Source organism: Daphnia pulex, chromosome 3 (genome assembly GCF_021134715.1).
Source record: "Daphnia pulex isolate KAP4 chromosome 3, ASM2113471v1".
Classification (NCBI taxonomy): Eukaryota; Metazoa; Arthropoda; class Branchiopoda; order Diplostraca; family Daphniidae; genus Daphnia; species Daphnia pulex.
Genome location: NC_060019.1, coordinates 10,007,106 through 10,023,901, shown reverse-complemented (window position 1 = coordinate 10,023,901; position 16,796 = coordinate 10,007,106). Strand labels below are relative to the sequence as shown.

Sequence of the window (16,796 nt, the reverse complement as noted above, 5' to 3'; positions counted from 1 at the left end):
CGGTTCACACCGTCTATATACGTAGCATCTCTCTCTCTCCTGTCCCAGCGATCGGTTTCCACCAGGTATGCGGCGTTTGATACCCATTTAAAACGGCCTTGGCATCACAACCACTTGCTCGGTTGAGGATGAGCTCTTGCGGAGTGTCTCTTTTTACACACAGCGAATTTGACACACACAAATACGTCCCCCCACTTTTGGGGGGAAATAACAAAAAATTGTCCCAAAAAATCCCTTGGTCATCATCATGTAGATATCCCCAGCGTTGAAAAGAAAACGTTTGACGTAAAAATAGTCAAGTACATACAAATGTACCACATGAGATTAAACATTCCTGGCGAAAAAAGAAAAAAAGATTTTTTTTTTTCCCATGACCCTGTGTAAAAGTATCTGAACAGGAGACATATGTAACAGGAAAAAAAGGAAACCTGTTAAGCTATTTAAGCTATTTGAATTGATACTAATTTCCCACGCAGTGTAGAGGAACCGTTTTTCAATAGGGGGGAGCAGAGAGAGACAACATGTTACATCATTGGCAGGTCTCTCTCTGCTGCAGGAGCTTCGAGTGACACAGGAGGAATGAAGATGGAAATATAAGAAAAGCTCAAGGTGGGATAGGCAGAGCCCGAAAAGCTCTTACAATGCCAACAGGGCGGTGTAGTTGGTGACGGTTAAATATGTACAAGCGGCCGCATCTATAAACCTAACCAACCGGCAGCAGTAGCTCCAAGAAACATTTTTTTTTTTACCAAGGGAAATGACGACGCGATCAAGTTACTCCCGCTCAATAGAGAAGAGAGAGAGACGGGCCTACTGGAATATACACACGACGATGTGTCCTATATATACCGGCCGCCCTTTTATATCAAATGCATTCTGGGCTCATCATCATCGAAGAAAAACGTCCCCGACATTCTCAAGGATCAATTTGATACTCACCTTGAATGTGCTGCTGCTCACATCGTCTGGAATCTTTTCTATCAAGACTCTCACCGTTGTCCTCTTGACGGATGGACGGCCAGCCATCCATTGGCTCTACCTTCGACATTCTATTCTCTTTTTTTAAAAATAAATTTCAAATGGAGAGCGCTTGCAGCATACTAGATAATGTATGCATGAAACGTTGGGCATTATTAGGAGATGATTGGGGTTGATATGCACAGAGAGAGGCCACCCGGGTCGAATTTATCGGACCGTTCGCATAATCATATATTCCCTTCCGTTGTGTTTATTCACTTCTTGTTCCGCTAATTTCTCCAGAGTCCAGCAGCGTCCTCCTTTTTTTGTTCTTCTTCTTCTTCTTTGTTTTGTTATCCCCCAAATCTTTCATGAAGAAAAAAGACAATCGATTCGTCCAGTGATGCGCAGCAGCTGCCCTCCGCGCGTTCGATTTCTCCTGGAAATTTCCAAGGAGGTACCAGGAAGAGCAACGGACCCAGGGCGACGTAGTATTATAAGCGCGGGCCGATATTTATGATGGCCAGTTTTTTTTCTTTTTTCTTTTTCTTTTTCTTTTTGCGCGTCTACTACAAATTCCGTCTTATCTTTTTCGGAATAATGTTACGACTTGTATATGTACGTACGGCATGTCTACATATTACGTGCATTTGGTCGCTTTTTGCCCCCCTTTTTCGGCCGGCCAACTTATGCTAATCACCAATGGTCGTCCAGTTTTTGTTTTTTTCATTCCTTTTGGGAACCCTTCCGTGTCTTTACTCTTTAGACCTTCAACTAGCCTCTCCTGTCCGTCCGGTTTTGTTCATTTGCCTGTTTTTTCCTTTTTTTCTTTTTCTTTTTCTTTATCTTTTGTTTGTAACATTTTCTGGTTTCCCGATTTATTCTTCTTCTTCTTATCCCGTGTGTCCTATTTTTCTCTGTGCTTCAATGAGCAATTACGCCATTCATCTTGCGGCCCCGTCTGCTTTATTACATGCACACGGGGCCGCGTGCCCCTTTCTCCCCCCAGGTATACATACACATAGGCTATTCTTCTACCCCCTCACTTCCAAGTCGTCGTCGTCGGTCGGGAGAATTACCTTTTTTCATCTTCTTCAATGTGTCTATAGTCCCACCGCGCGTTTATGTAAATCATCTCTTCTTTCTCTGTGTGTGTGTGCAACTTTCCACACACAAAATGTTGAAAAAGATAAAAAAGGGCCTGCGACTTGATTTCAACGCACAGTCATCCCGTCACCGTTGATTACACGATTCAATCTTTTTTAGACAATGCGATAGTCCTTGTGTTTGATCAGCATCATTATACACAAGAAAGAGCCGCAGCAACTGCCCACAAGTGTCACGAAGGTCCGAGGACCTTTTAATTTTCTTTCCCTGTCATTTTCCATCAATCGCCGGACACACACACAAACGGGAGAAGAATAAGATATAAAAAAGAAGAATAAGACGAAATGTTGTCATCGATCTCTTCTCTCTCCGTATCTGGGTATATAGCTATAATATAGATAAGCCATTGGCAAAGAAGAAGCTTCTTTCATCCCCCCCCCCCTACCACCAGGTGTTGTGTGCAAAACGTGGGTCGGTGGGAGAGGGGAGGGGGGTCGGGTCGGAGTTCCTCCCCCTTTCCCTTTCCGTCTAGTACTATAGTCCAAAAGAGAAAAAGTGAAGTCTCAGTTCCTACAGAGCGCCAGTTGTTCACCAGCGTCCGAGCCGCACGGTCATGTGTAGAGCTGCGTTCTAGCCGCTATTCCGGCTCTTATCTCACTCTCCCTCTCTCACTCTCTCCGTTAGGGCCCCCCTCCTCATCCCGTATTTTTTTTTTCAGTGTAATTTTTACTTGTGTGTGTGCGCGGTGCTCGGTTTTTTATTATTTTCTATTCGTGGGTGTGTATTGTCGTTCTCTCTCTCTCCCCCCTTGCTTGATAGAAACTCTCCCACCTGGTTGTTTCTCTTCTCCAACTGATTTGAATCGACCGTTTTCGAATGTAGCACAGCTGATATCAGATAGGCTAGGAGAATTTTTTATTTCTCTTTGAATTGTTTTTGTTTGACGAGAACTTTTGATTGGGACCCAATTGTGTGAGCGCCGAAAAACAGTTGATTGATTGAATCAATTCGCCGCGACAAGGATTTTTTGGTCTGTGAAACTTTCGTGTCCAAATTGCGTATCGAACGCACAAAAAATCCATTCAGTGATTGTGAAAAGATTGACGGACAAACAGTGTTCTAGTTCTGGACGGAGATCGGCCGGGAAAATTGAAACAAGGACCAGCCGTTGGACAAGAAACACAAAGGGAAAGAAGACGTGAGCGATCCAGCCAAAGGTAAATACGGACGTGACTTTGAATATTCATTTTCGTTTATGTAAGAAAAGAAAGAAGAAAGAGAACAAGCTGAAACTCTCTGGCCGTCCACACTCGAAACAAAAAATAAATAATAAAAAACCAGTCCACACCCATAGTAGCCAGTAACAACAATTTAGACATCGCATAACACAAATCAAGTTGATTACGTTGATTTTTTGTGGGGGAGAAAGAGTCGTCGTATACCGCCAGAGTTTTTCAAATGTTTTTCCTTCTGCTCTAAATCTCTAAAAAGTGAAATAGTTGAGGTCAAATATTTCCCAAAGGGTCTCTCTCTCTCATCATTTTGAAAATTCCTTTCGAGACCGATAGATATGGACGGTATAGAAATCAACAAGTCAAACGGAAAGAAAAAGAAATATCAGCTCATTTTGATTCTTTTTCTTTTCTTTTTTTTTTGTCTCGACTCTCATGTGAATTGTGGCCATCCAGGCGTGTATTTTTAAGGGAGTGGCGTATATACAATACCGAGAGAGACCTTCTGTTGCACCTTCCATCATCATCTTCTTCTTGTTTCGCCCTCCCATTTCTCTCTCTCCCCCAGTGTACACTGTACACAATCTGCGGTGTAATGATGGTCGAAAAATAGTATAAGGGGCAAAAGTTTTCTGGCTAAAAGTCGGCGGTTTATCCCATCAGAATGTGTGTACAACATCTTTCTTTTTTATTCCCCTAATGTAACATGGAAAAGAAGAAGAAGAAGATGAAGAAAAGTTGATCTTTTGTAGTAGCTCATCCATCAAAGCCGGTCCCTTTTCGTCGTCGTCCACCAGTAGAGAGAGAGATAGATATATATTCCCCAAAAGTCTTTTTTGATTTTATATATTTTTCCAGCCAAGAGAAGATCGCGTGTCTTGTAGATGGTCAGAAGCTTTTCTCCACGCGCCGGTCCGTTTTTCTCCCTTTTGTCCTTTTACGAAAATCAAAAGTTTATTTTTTTTTCAACAACACAAAAGGAAGAACATGTTGATCCGCATCTTGTGAAATGTTTCCCATTCAGACAAGATAAGAGGATGAACACACAAACAAATATATTAGCGCAAAAATAATAAAAAATAATCAAAGCAAAACAAATCATTTATAGACTAAACATTTGTGTGCAACAGGGAATTAGATACATAAGACGCACTTCATCTCCCCCCTCTCGTGTGTCCAGTAGTTTTAGGATTATTAATTTTTTTCATTTTTGGCTCAACACTTTTTCACCTGGACGGAAAATTGTAAAAGAAAAGAAACTTCTCGTCTTTTTTTTTTTTACAAGCGCGTTGGTTCTATTCAAAATGTCTCGACTCATTGAGACGGTCTAAAAAGCAGCTGCTCCTTGTTATGTTACGTTAGTTAAGGCATGTCTCAGGTAACCCGAACTATCTCCCCCCTTCTCCTTTCAAAAAATTTAAAAATTTAAATATTAAAATTCAATGGAACATTTTTTTTAATTCCATCGATAAAAAATGAAGCAAAAAGAAGCAAAAAAAAATAAGACAAATAACAATCAGGAAATGAAAAATCTTTGCGTAACAGCCCCTCCCTATACACACCCCAAAAGGAGAAGAAAAATGTTGATACTATCCTCGCCTCATTATGCATATTAATGAGCTTCGTCGGGGAATAGAAATGATTTTTTTTTTTCTCAAAACAAAATATCCTCTGGTTATCCAGTCCATTCGACCGAAAGTAAAAAAGTAAAATTCGTGTTCCAAATGAACCGTGAAGGTGAGAGATCGGCCAAGGAATTAGAGATAGATAGTTTTATTATTATTATGCACAGTTTGCGTGGCTCATTGTTTCGCATGCTGCTGCTGTTGCTGCCTGTCGTGTGTGGGTTGTTGTAACGATAACACCGTGATTATTCGGTCTTGATATTACTTATTCATTATAAATATTGATGAAGAGTTGTGGGGGGAAAGGGGGGGAAAAAAACCTTGAAACGCGAGGGCTGTCATTTTTCGCTAACGAATGGGATTTCCTTTTTTTGGCGATATTCCGGCTGGCGGGCGCTTTATTTCAAATACTACATCACGCAAAAGTGGGAGAGAAAGAAAAAAGAAAAAGAAGAAGAAAATAATCCCACGAGTTACGACCTAAATAAGATGCAATTGAGAATGATGGAACGCAAAGAGGCATTCGGAATGTTATGGGGAGAGAGTTTGGGATATAAAAACACGTTCCATCATCAATCGAGAGATATGCGTGAAGAAGATTCCGTTTCATAATTTTTACTTTATACCAGATGAAAAGGAGTTTCCATCTGTGTGTGTGTGTCATTTTGACGAGCGGCTGCTCTATACAGCCCTAGCCTTGTGAGAAAGTGTCAAAACGGGTCCTCAGCATCCCAGACGGATTGCCAACTAAAAAAAAATAGAAATCCGGGCGGATTACAATCAGGAAAGAGTTTTTGAAAATATCTAAAAGGGCTGAGCTTTTATTTTGTGATGTGTACAATTTATAAGCCCATATAGACACACTGCTGGTTATGTTTTGTCTACTAGGGAAAGGGGCGAACCAAGATTTCCCTATCAAGCAGGGAGGATCTATTTAACAGTCTAAAACGCGGGGGGAATAAAGGGGGTTCGTCTATAAATCGCCAAGATGCTGTTTAGACAAGGGCCCATCAAATGTTAACATTCTGATGGGCACCACTCTTCGTTGTGTGTCTTGTCTGTCTCCTCTTTTGGAACTTTTTTCTTCTTTCTCCTCTTGCACACACAAACGCGGGGCCCCCAGAGATCAAAAGATGATGAAACGCAATAATATTTTCCAATAGGCCGTCTGGATGCGTCGTTCCTGCTCGGCCATAGACTTCAGATCTTATGCGATAACCTTGCGCAGATGTAATTTATATGTAAGAATAGAGAGGAGCCCATCACAGCCGTGCGGGTCGGCTAAAGAGTTTTGACGACCACCAGCACAACATTCAATTCGATAGATCCCGGACGACGGAAAAAAAAAGTCAAAATTCGAATTTGTTTTTATCGGACTGGACAATCTGTGACTTTTTCTCCCTCGGACGCTATACATTTTTTATTTACCGAAAAGTATCGAATTTTTACAACGTCAAATCGCCCACCCATTCGTAAAAATAAAAATACCGAAAAGACTTTTTTTTCTTTTTCTATTCCACCGACTGGGCTTCATTAAAAATGCGCAAGACACTACAAACAACTCTGACCTTATCAACATCTGTGCTGCTGCAGTGCTGCTGCTGCTGCCATGTACACAGGAAATAAATATTGATGCGATTGCCGAGCTTGATTTTTTTCTCGATTTTTATTCTTTCTCTTATAACTTTTGGCTCTCTCTCTCTCTCGTGTTTCTCCCCCTCGTCCAGGCCTCTCCTTTTTGGCTCTTGTGTGCTCTTGTGTGTGATTGGACACGGCTCCGGATCGCACGCTCACTCGCTCCTTTCTGCTTTATTCCGTCCCATCTGCTCTCTCCCTGCACACACACACACAGTTGCTGCTGCTGGGTTTTTCATCATGTGTGTTATAGTTGTACAATGCAGGACGTAGTAGAGGGAGTCCCCCCCACCCCTGTTGGATATAACCCCCCCCCCCTCCACCCTCTTATAAGGCGAGAGTTATATAGAAAATGGGAGTTCGTATTCGTACGTACGTACATACATACATGTGTGTAAAGGTTAACTTTTTGTCCATGGGATGATATAGAGAGAAGTGCAGAAGGAATGGAAATGAAAGGAGAGTGCAATTCATACGTGTAACGCGGAGGAAGAAGAGAGAGAAAGAGAGAGAGAAAACTTCTGGAAGAATTTCTATAACTCGGATGAGAGCAGAGCCAGAGAAGGGGGAGAGAAAAATTGAAAAGTCTTTGAACAAAAAAAATAAAAAAATACTTGAATTAATGCGATGCATAATAATAGCCAGGAATGTCGATACGTCAATCCCAATTTCAAATCCTAATGATACACAGATATCATTTGATTTAAAAGCTTTTTTTTTTTTTTAATGAAAAATTGAATCAAATTGATGGCCTCGAATAGACTATATGCCCATCGACGGAGAGAGTCCGCCAATCACCTTAAAAAGGTTATAAACCGGCTACCTACATAACCTTAAATCTTAATCACAACTTTCAATCGGGCGGGTGTGTTGCTGATCTATTTTTCCTTATTTTTTTTCCTTCCTGTACGGATCGATTTGTCCCACGGACGTTGAAACTCTCATTTTTTGTTGTTATTAAAGATGCCTTAAAAGAGAACCAATCTGGGGATCACCTTTAGCCTATAACTGGACATTCAGGGTGATGGGTGTTGGCGTGATTGCGTGCGAGACAGAGGCACGGTGGTCCCGTTGATTTCCCCGACACCCCAAAAAGTCTATCCATTCTCATTTGCATATTCCTACCAAGGTTTCTCGACCTCGCAACGTAAAAAATAAAAATAAAAAAATATTCAAACACCCCATATCGACCTTTTTTTGAAAACCGATAATTATGATTCCCCTACCGAATTACCTTTTCTGGACATATTAAAAAGGGGTGTGTGTATTATACAAGTAGTAGAGCTCATATCGCAATCATCCGAGATATCTCATTTTTTTTTTCATTTTTTTTCTTTTCTTGGGAGCGTTCCTTAATTTTCTTTTTTTTCCGCGGTGGAAAGTGACGTTTAAAAAAGAAAAAAAGGGCCACTCGTAAAAATGTCCGAAAATATTATTTTGAAATAGCGCTGTCATAAAAACTGTCGTTTCGTCATGCGCGCAAAAAAAAAGAAAAATAGGAATTTTTGATGTAAAAGGACCACCCGCGCCCATTTTTCTCCCCAAAAAACTTCGATCGATCTAAACGCCCAAATAAAAATTGTCGACGACGACGACGGCGACGGGATTTTGCGTGTTGTGAGCGACACAAAAAACTTTCACGTTAGAACACACAAGACTATAATAGGCGTTTTTTTTTCAAAATAAAAAAGTCTCATAACCGGACACGAGCGCGCAGAACATTCTTGTCCGTTTGTTTTGTCGTGTGCCAACACCTTTTTTTTAAAACACCAAATTTGATTCGTTTAAATTTCGCCAGCCCAGGAGGCCAGTTAACTATATTTGAATGAAGGGGGAAAGGGGGAAACTAGTCCGAGATCCTTATCGGTTCAAAGAAAAAAACCGGTCGATCACTTAACAAGGAGAAAAAGAAATTGTTACCCACGACGATAATTGTAGAATAGAATAGGGGGGATCTTCTTGTTGTTTTGTGTTGTTGAAGAGTTGTTGGGTGGGAAGGGAATCATCTGATCTCGAAAGAGAAGAAGAAATAGATAACGCTATCGCTGTCCGTCTCTGGTTTCACAGATGGTTCCTCTTGGTGTGTGTATGTGTGTAAGAGCCCATGGAGAATAGACTCGCAGATGAAGAAAGTTTGAATTGCATTACACGGCTCGTAGAGCCTTGAGGTACCCAAACGAGCTGTCCATCAAGAGAGGGGGGGAGAAAAACGTGAGCCATCCGCCAACTAGGTCGTCCACTCAGCCGAGCTAACCGCACTTGTATATCAACTGGACGCCCGTAACAATTGTAATTTACACGTGACTGACTGTGCATAACAAACGGGCGATAAGGGACTGACCATTGATCAATGTCCAATCAATGAATTCGCCAGCGAGTCAAACCCAAACGTCGACGGGCCCAAAATATCGACACGCCGACGAGTTCACTGGCTGGCCCAGCAGAAAACAAAACAAAAGAAAATTAATCAAAACAGCATTCTTTGATAGATGGGACAGTATGTACAGATAGCGAAGAAGAAACATTCTCCATAAACCGGTCCCCAATCAGTTTTCGTTTCATTTTTTTGTTTTAAATACTTATAATATTTACGCTGCACGTAAATAAATTTTCATATTCAAATGTGTGTGAGCGTGTATTAGCTATACACTGCAGCAGTCACGTTGGTGGCGCTGGGTATTTCTTCTTCTTTTTTTTCTTTTTAATAGACCAGCACGAGCTACTTAGGATAGTCGTCGTATGCAAATCTATCCAACTGTATGTTTTCTATACCACCTGGTGGAAAGATGAAAAAAAAAACATTCTTCTTTTTCTTTCATCGCGATGATGATGATGATGCGCGCGGTGTGTGTCTATTAGCCTACTTTGGACGGACACACACACCAAACACACCAGTCGATTCCAGCGGTTTTCTTTCACCTGCGTGTAATAGCTCGCGAGTCCGTCCCTCTTCTTCTTCTCTATATAAGAAGCAGCGCGTCGATTTTCACGACCATCGGTCCCGACAACCCGTCATTACCCGCACTTTGAGCGTGACGATCCCTTCGCTTCTTCTTCTTCTTCTACTTCGTGGTGCTGGGCCGCCCCCGAACGCCATTCAGCGAGTCTATCTATTTTTCTTTCCCATCGCTTGAAAAAAAAAGTAAACGAAAAATCAAAAGTATTTAAGCACCTATAGACATTATAGATGTGTAAAGGTGATTATTAGCCGAGCGCGGACCACCAACAATTGCCAAATAACTTCTTTTCTTTCTTTTTCTTTCTTTTTTTCGCCAAACACGAGAAAAAAAATGTTCATTTCACACGCGCAAGAAAACAATCAAGCGGATGATTTTTTTGGGTTAAAGGTAGAGAGAGAGAGAGGTAGGAATGCTGGGCACCTTTGTATAAAAAGATTTTGTTCAAGCCCACTTGTCGTCGGTTTGAAGGTGAGAAGGAGGAGGGAAGAAGAAGAAGAAGTAAAAGTTTCTTTTCAAGAAGAAGAAGAAGAGAACCTGATGTCTCTATTTGACTGCGGGGCGCCCTCCCATATAACCCGATACCTGTAGAGCTCTTCTTCTTTTTGCCCGGCTTGAACATGTTTTCTTGTATATATTCCCAACACCCATCGTGTTGTTCCCCCTCACCACCATCACCATATAACCCAAAACCCCTTTTTTATTTTCTTCTCGATTTATTTTTCTGGCCCAGTGAATCGAATCAAATTTGTCTTGTATAACCCAGTGACCGATGCCGTGGCCGGACTAAATCAGTTTTTGACCAGTATTCAACTACATACTGTGTACAACAACTCTACTTGCGGTTTAGCCAACTGACCCAGAGAAAAAGATCGAAATTCGTGTCGGAAAAAAAAAACTTATTTCAAATTTTGGTTGGGGGTTTTTATTTTTATTTGTTTCCGTCTGCGCAATAAGTGGATGGTGTATATGAAAAGAAGTGGTTGTACTACCTCTTCCAAGTAGATTGAGCGCGCGCGCTAAATAACAGCTGCTTTAATCAGTCCATCCGACACACACATCAAAAGAGGCCCAGCAGCAGTCTACACATGCGAGGAGAGCTTAGTGCTCTCGCCCAATCTATTCTGTTTGGCTCCTAAATGGAAATGGGAAGGCTTAGTAAAATGGAGAAAGGATTTATTTCCACCCCCATCTACTTTTTCTAGACCCCTGATTGTTATGTATATTTTACTGGATGTATATACTCTACCTGGTTGTAGAGGCCCCCCTTTTTTTATTGATAACAGTTTTGAACCCGATAGGCACTGGATTATATAAGGAAAGCACCTCCCCCACAACTCTCAAGTCCATTATTCTTTTCACAACAACAGTAAAGGGACGACAAGAAAAAAAGGAGTATGGTGGGGTTAGACCACGTATGTGAGGCAACGGGATTTGCTTGGGCTCAAACACACACAAGTCCGTCCAGCAAACACTTCCGGGCCAGCCCAAACAATCGCGGGAATCGGAGGATTTGGAAAATGGCTCAAAGGGGGGAAATGTGGAATTTTTTGTTGGCCGTCTGATCGACAATGTGACGTGACAGTTGGGAAAATCCGACCGCGCAATGTTTGGTGTCCAACCTAATGAACTTATCGGTCATGTAGAATAAATAAAGTTATAGACGTGGTGGTTGGGTAAAAAAGGTTTACGTCACGCCAATGTCCGGTGGGGGAGATGATGAAAACGGTTGAGAGGACACGAAAAATTTCTGCCGATTTTGGTTTGACTAATCGTCACGCGGAGACCATTCCACCCCGTTTGCTACCGGATTTTGCTCTCTCTTTATCTCTCTTTGGGATATTTACCAAAAGGATCATCGAATTCCTCTCGCCAGTTTGAATCTTTTCTCTTCACCCGATCAAAGTTTCCTCTCTCTCTCTCTTTCAAACCAAATTTGTACACACTATTTATCACATCAAAAGGGTTTTTTTCTTTTTTCTTTTCTCTCCATCCGCTTTTTGGAACAATCTATCATGGACGACATAGGAGAAGGCCTATGATGAAAAGGGTAGGCCGCCCTGGTCCCAAAAGAAAAAAAGAGAAAACCTCCCCCGTGCTCTCTTATAACCATTACGCGACGATTGAAATTCAAGTTAGATATATCAAAAAGTGTAGTAGTATAAGGGAACGTGTTTTTATTTGATCTATTTTTTTTTTCTTTCTCTTGTGTGTTGAGTTCTTTTTTGTGTGCAGTTTGTCAGTCGAGTCTTTTCGGAAGGGAAGCGGAAGCGGATTGAATGAACTGGAAGGCTCGGCTGCTGCCGTCGTCTTCTATAGGCCTACCATGTGTGTGTGGATGTAAGGGCGTTTGAATGAATTCAATTTATCATTCGGGACTGAGCGAGAGAGACAGGCAGAAGGTCAAAAGAAAAATAACAGACAGACAGGCTTCAACAAACAGGATTCGCTTTTTTTCTTCTTCTTCTTCTTCTACTGTCAGTTGTTCAAATGACGGGCGGAGATGACGTCTTCAGTTACCGCGCAGATAAAGATATCGAATACAAGCGACGAGTTATACATTTCTTTTTTTCTTTTTTCAAAAAAGAAATTTTTTTTTTTTTTTTTACAACATCCGCTTTTACGACTGTCGACGAGTTGTGTATAAATCAATCATTGGATAGATCTCTAGCTGCTTTCTGGTTTATATAAGAGACCACAACAAGATGGCAATCTTTTAAAAAAATTTCGTGTTCGCCCGGGAGTGTGTGTGTGTATACGGTTCACGGGGTTTGCTGCTGGCCCTGTGTCCCGATCGGAATTTCAATCGACTCTGTTTTTCTCTTCTTGCCAAGGACGTGACGCGATATTCATCTTTTTTTTCTAAATAAAAGCAAAAGTTTTTGAGGGGGGAATTGCCGTTGGAAGTTTCGAAAAAAGAGACTCTCAAGGTCTGTTATATATTATATAGAGTTGCGCTATTTCTTTTCTAACGAACGTAATAATAGCAATTCCGAAAAGCAACAACAAGACCAGTCAAAAAATGGCAGCGCCGCACCATGAGCTCTCATTTATTTATTTAAAAAGAAAAAAAAAAATACTCCCGGCCGAACCGTTTTTTTTTGGCGTCTTTTGTTAGATGATTTCCCGTTCATTATTTGTTGCCGGTTATTGTCGTCACGATAAAGGCAACTCAAAAACGAAAAAAAATCCCCCCATCAAAAAAAAGAAGGAGGAGGATGGAAAAGTTTCTGATAATGACGTCCCTCCTCATTCTGTGCAGAGGTTCCAAGAGAATCTGATGGAGAGGACCCCTGTCATCATCAGCGTGACCTGACCTATAGCACCGCCCCCGACGTGATGAACACGGCAATATATTTAAAAAAAAAGAACCTCTTTCTTTACTGTCTTTTTCCACAAAGTTAAAAAACACGCCAAGGAATTCTCGGCTCTTTTTTCTTTAACCCGCAACTCTCTCCGACGGCCTTTTGTTACATCATCACCCCCAGATTTTGTGACTTGTGGCAATAATTCTTGCGCCACGTAGACGATCGAAGCCGTTATATACAGCCAGATTCTTATAGACTATACGCGCATATAATGAGCGGAGCTATAATATACTGCGTCTTTTTTTTTTTTGGTTTCTTCTTCTGTAATATTTCAGTTTTGAAAACAAAACAAAGTGCTGGTGAAAGCTGCTGCTGCTGAGCTCTCTCTCTCAGCCGGTCAGTTGCTGTTTAGTCTCATCAAAAGGCGCACTTTGTTTGAAAATGGTTGTCTTTTGGCGCGCGGTGAACTTTCGTGATCCCGCCCCGTTGTTGTTTTGATTTCTAACCGAAGAAGAAACAGTAGAGCTCGATTTTGGCTTTAATAAGTATTGGAAGAAGAAGCCATTGTTTCCCAGCACCTGAGCGGGAGGGAGCGCGCCAACTTTGAACTTTTGCGTCAACCGATGGGTATGCGAAGGTCTTTTGTAGACTGCACCACTACCACTACTACTACCACCGGGTACTAATAATACGGGAGTTACATCATGCAGAGGGACTGAGAAAACAAGAGAACAAAAGAGATTGGCTTTTTTTCTTTCGTTGTCGGTTTGGCGCTTGAAAAATAACAAACACATCGAGTCACGTTCCCGACGAGCTTGTGCGACCGTTTTCTGTTTGGCGGTCGGAGGTCATTCCAATCCCGCCGAGGTGCATTTTTGTTGTTTTTTTTTGTTTCTTGACGTTTTGTTGGAAGAACCAAAACAAATCACCTGAAAGTGGCGTCGCTTCAAATCTAAACAAACGACCGTAGTGTGTAGTAACAAAACGAGGCTCATTTGTTTTCTTCTTCTTTTTCTTCTCCTCCCCGTCATCACGTTCTTCTTCTTCTGTTGCCACCACACCCAAAAAAGAGAACAAGTCTTTGATCATTTATTTGAAAAGAAACCAAAACGACAATGAGCGATTTTTCCTTTGAACCCCCCAAAAGAGTTAGACAGACACGTAACGGTTATTGATATGGCTGGTCGTATTGACTTTAAAAGTCTCTTTTTGTTTTGCTTTTCCTTATTTTTCTCCCGATAGTATTTGGGTTTTTATTTTTCCAGTTCATAGCCAACGGCTGTAGAATACTTCCTCACTTGATACAAAAACAAAAAATATTTAAAAAGGTTTTTATTTGATTTTATTTTCCCCAACAAGTTTTGGTTTCGTTTCCTTTAAGAGAGGCTTGAGCGAGCTCGACATTGTTCCTCATGTGTTGAAATTTTTTTGGTATCTGATGGCTGATGGTGTGGGGGTGGTGTATATAGAATAGACCCACTATTTTGATTCGATTGTGTGTGCGTGTGTGTGCCCCGTGCTGTCAAGTCTGGCGCTGTGTTTAGACATCATTCACAGTTGATCGGGTTCTCTAGGTTACGCACTACATTGCCCTGCTCCAAATTTCATACAGTCGCAATATGGTCGAGCCTCTCCTGTGATGGCTCCTCCTGGGGTTCTAGTTTTTTCTTTTTTTCTTTTTTGGCCAGGGAGGAGGGGGGGGGACTCCACAACCTGGGGGCTGGCCTGTGCTGTGTGTGTGTGTGTGTTGGGCTATAACGTGCCTGCGGAGAGGCTCACTCCGTTCCAGTCTGCTGGTCGCCGTCATAGAGGGAACAACTCGAGCGCGTACCTCAGTTAAACTCTCGTCGGTTATTCATTCCCCCCCCCCCTCTCCCGTGCTCGCTACAGCGTGTGTGTGTGTGTGTTTGTCGGTTTAAGATAATTCCGTTGAATTATTATATTGACAAGAGAACGTTTGATTATTAAATTATTCTTATTCTCTCGGCTAAATGATCGCTGGTGATGGTTAGATAAGAGCGCGGTGGCAGTGGACGATCACTGGACGGTGAGCGTGTCCGACTCTGCGATCATCGTGTCTGTCTGTGTGTGAGTGCGCGCGTTGCCGGCAAATAATCATAATCATAACTCTTGAAACGAAGAAGAAGATTGCCAGAGTGTTTGAATGTGTTTCGTTTGGGTGAAATCAGCCGGCGGTGGATCGGCGGTGTCTAACCGACAGGCACAGCAATAGCGATGAATCCGCCATCAAGCCATCGGTTCCGCCATTTCCTACGCCGATTTACGACCAGCATCGCCGTCGTCCGCCAATGGTGCGCCCGTGGTGGTTTCTCATTTCACATATATACACACAACACAGCTATAGTCGATTCTTCTTTATTATTTTTGTGTCCTTTCTCTTTCGTTTCTTTCTTTCCCTTTCTACTGCTGTTGCTGCTGCTGCCCATTTCTATAAATATCCCAGCCAGCACACACACATAGGCACATTGTATACAATACGTCTAGTTGCTTATACCGAGTTAGAGACTCAAACACAAAGTTTTTCGCAGCTACAAAAACTGTGATGGATTTACGAGCCTCTCTCTCTCTCCTTCTCCTATTTCGATTCGTGTATTACAAGAGTGTCTGGTTTTCACCCCGTGGCCTTTTCAAAAAAAAAAAAAAAAAGCGCCAAGAATTATTATTATTTATTTTTTTCAAATTTTCCTACCTCACGGCCGTACGTCTATACAGTCCCCCCCTTATATCGCTGGCGTAACGAATCGTAATATTAACACATTGATTGCATTTTTCCTATATACCAAAGTCTCTTGCGGTGTGGGTTTCAAACTACCACCACCTACTCTGGTGGGGGGGTTCCACCCCTTCCATCCTGTCACAGTTGTAAATAACGTTTTTCTTTTGTTTTTTTCTTTTTTTTCCAGGTGTTTCGTCGTCCTTCATTAGAAATTCGACCGATTTCTAACGCAGCCGTTTCTTTAATCAATTCAATCAGAATTGTAAATCAATAGCCCAGTTAAAACAAAAGAAAAAGAAAAAAAATGGCAGCTTATATTTTGTCGCCGGAACGGTGGAGGGAATTGTCGGCCGCTTCTTCGCCATCAGTCGCTGACGCTGGCCAACAGCAAACGCCTCAAGCCGTTGGGCCGGGCATTCGTCGACGCATCAGCCGCGTCTTTTACGAGGCTCATCATACTCCAGGTAATCAAAAAAAAAGATGATAAATATTTTCCCTTTTTTTTATTATTCTTATATCTCTTCTCTCTTCCCAACTTATAATAATATTACGACATGTGCGCATTCGCTTTTGTAGTATAGAGTAGATAATCAGTTTTTGGCGCACGTCAGAAATGGAAGCGAAAAGAGAAAAAATTCTGAAATATTTTTGAGGGGGCGAGAGAGAAGAGACTTTCATTCGATCCGCTGGCCGTTTTTCTTAAATCATTTTGAAACCTTATGTGTCCACCATTTTATTATTTCCTAAAAATTCTTCTCGACCGCCCTTGACTGCACTGCGTAATATTACACATCTGTGGAAATTGTTTATTTTTAGTTTAGCCAGGGCACAGACAGACGGACAGACACGCACACATATTGGTCGCACAATTGTGTTGGGCGGAATGTCGCCGGAATGTCACCAAGAGATTCCAGCCCAGTGATACACATATAGAAAGATAAATACAAGGAACATATGATTCCGCCCAATTTTTTCTTATTCCCTGCCCTCGCCTCCGTTGTACGGGCTAAATGTAGCAGCAAAAAAAAGAAAAAGAAATAGTTTAAAAAGAATAAAGAATCGGAAAAATAGCAACAATTTCGTTTTTACGCGTATGCAGTTATGCGTTAAGAAAAGCAACACACAAATGTTGAACAATGACAATGACGACCCAGCCCAGCCCAACTCCCAACCCCCCCTGAAAAAAAGAGGGGGCGGGGTACACCAGTCAATCGGAATCGAATCTATTGTGCAATATT

At 41.8% G+C, this 16,796-nt stretch overlaps 1 protein-coding gene across 2 annotated transcripts in view; it reads left to right on the top strand.

The window, feature by feature from the left end:
- Window positions 1-2,619: 2,619 nt before the first annotated feature.
- The window catches only part of LOC124191044, a 24,433-nt gene continuing 10,256 nt past the window's right edge, over window positions 2,620-16,796 (top strand). Inside the window, exons 1-2 of one of the 2 annotated variants that reach the window (XM_046584020.1) lie at window positions 2,620-3,281; window positions 15,746-16,022. In XM_046584020.1, coding sequence (XP_046439976.1) covers window positions 15,863-16,022 — 160 coding nt within the window. In that variant the 5' untranslated portion in view covers window positions 2,620-3,281; window positions 15,746-15,862. Of the gene's footprint in view, window positions 3,282-14,594; window positions 15,134-15,745; window positions 16,023-16,796 lie in introns of those variants that run through there. The other variant, XM_046584019.1, reaches the window with a different exon arrangement.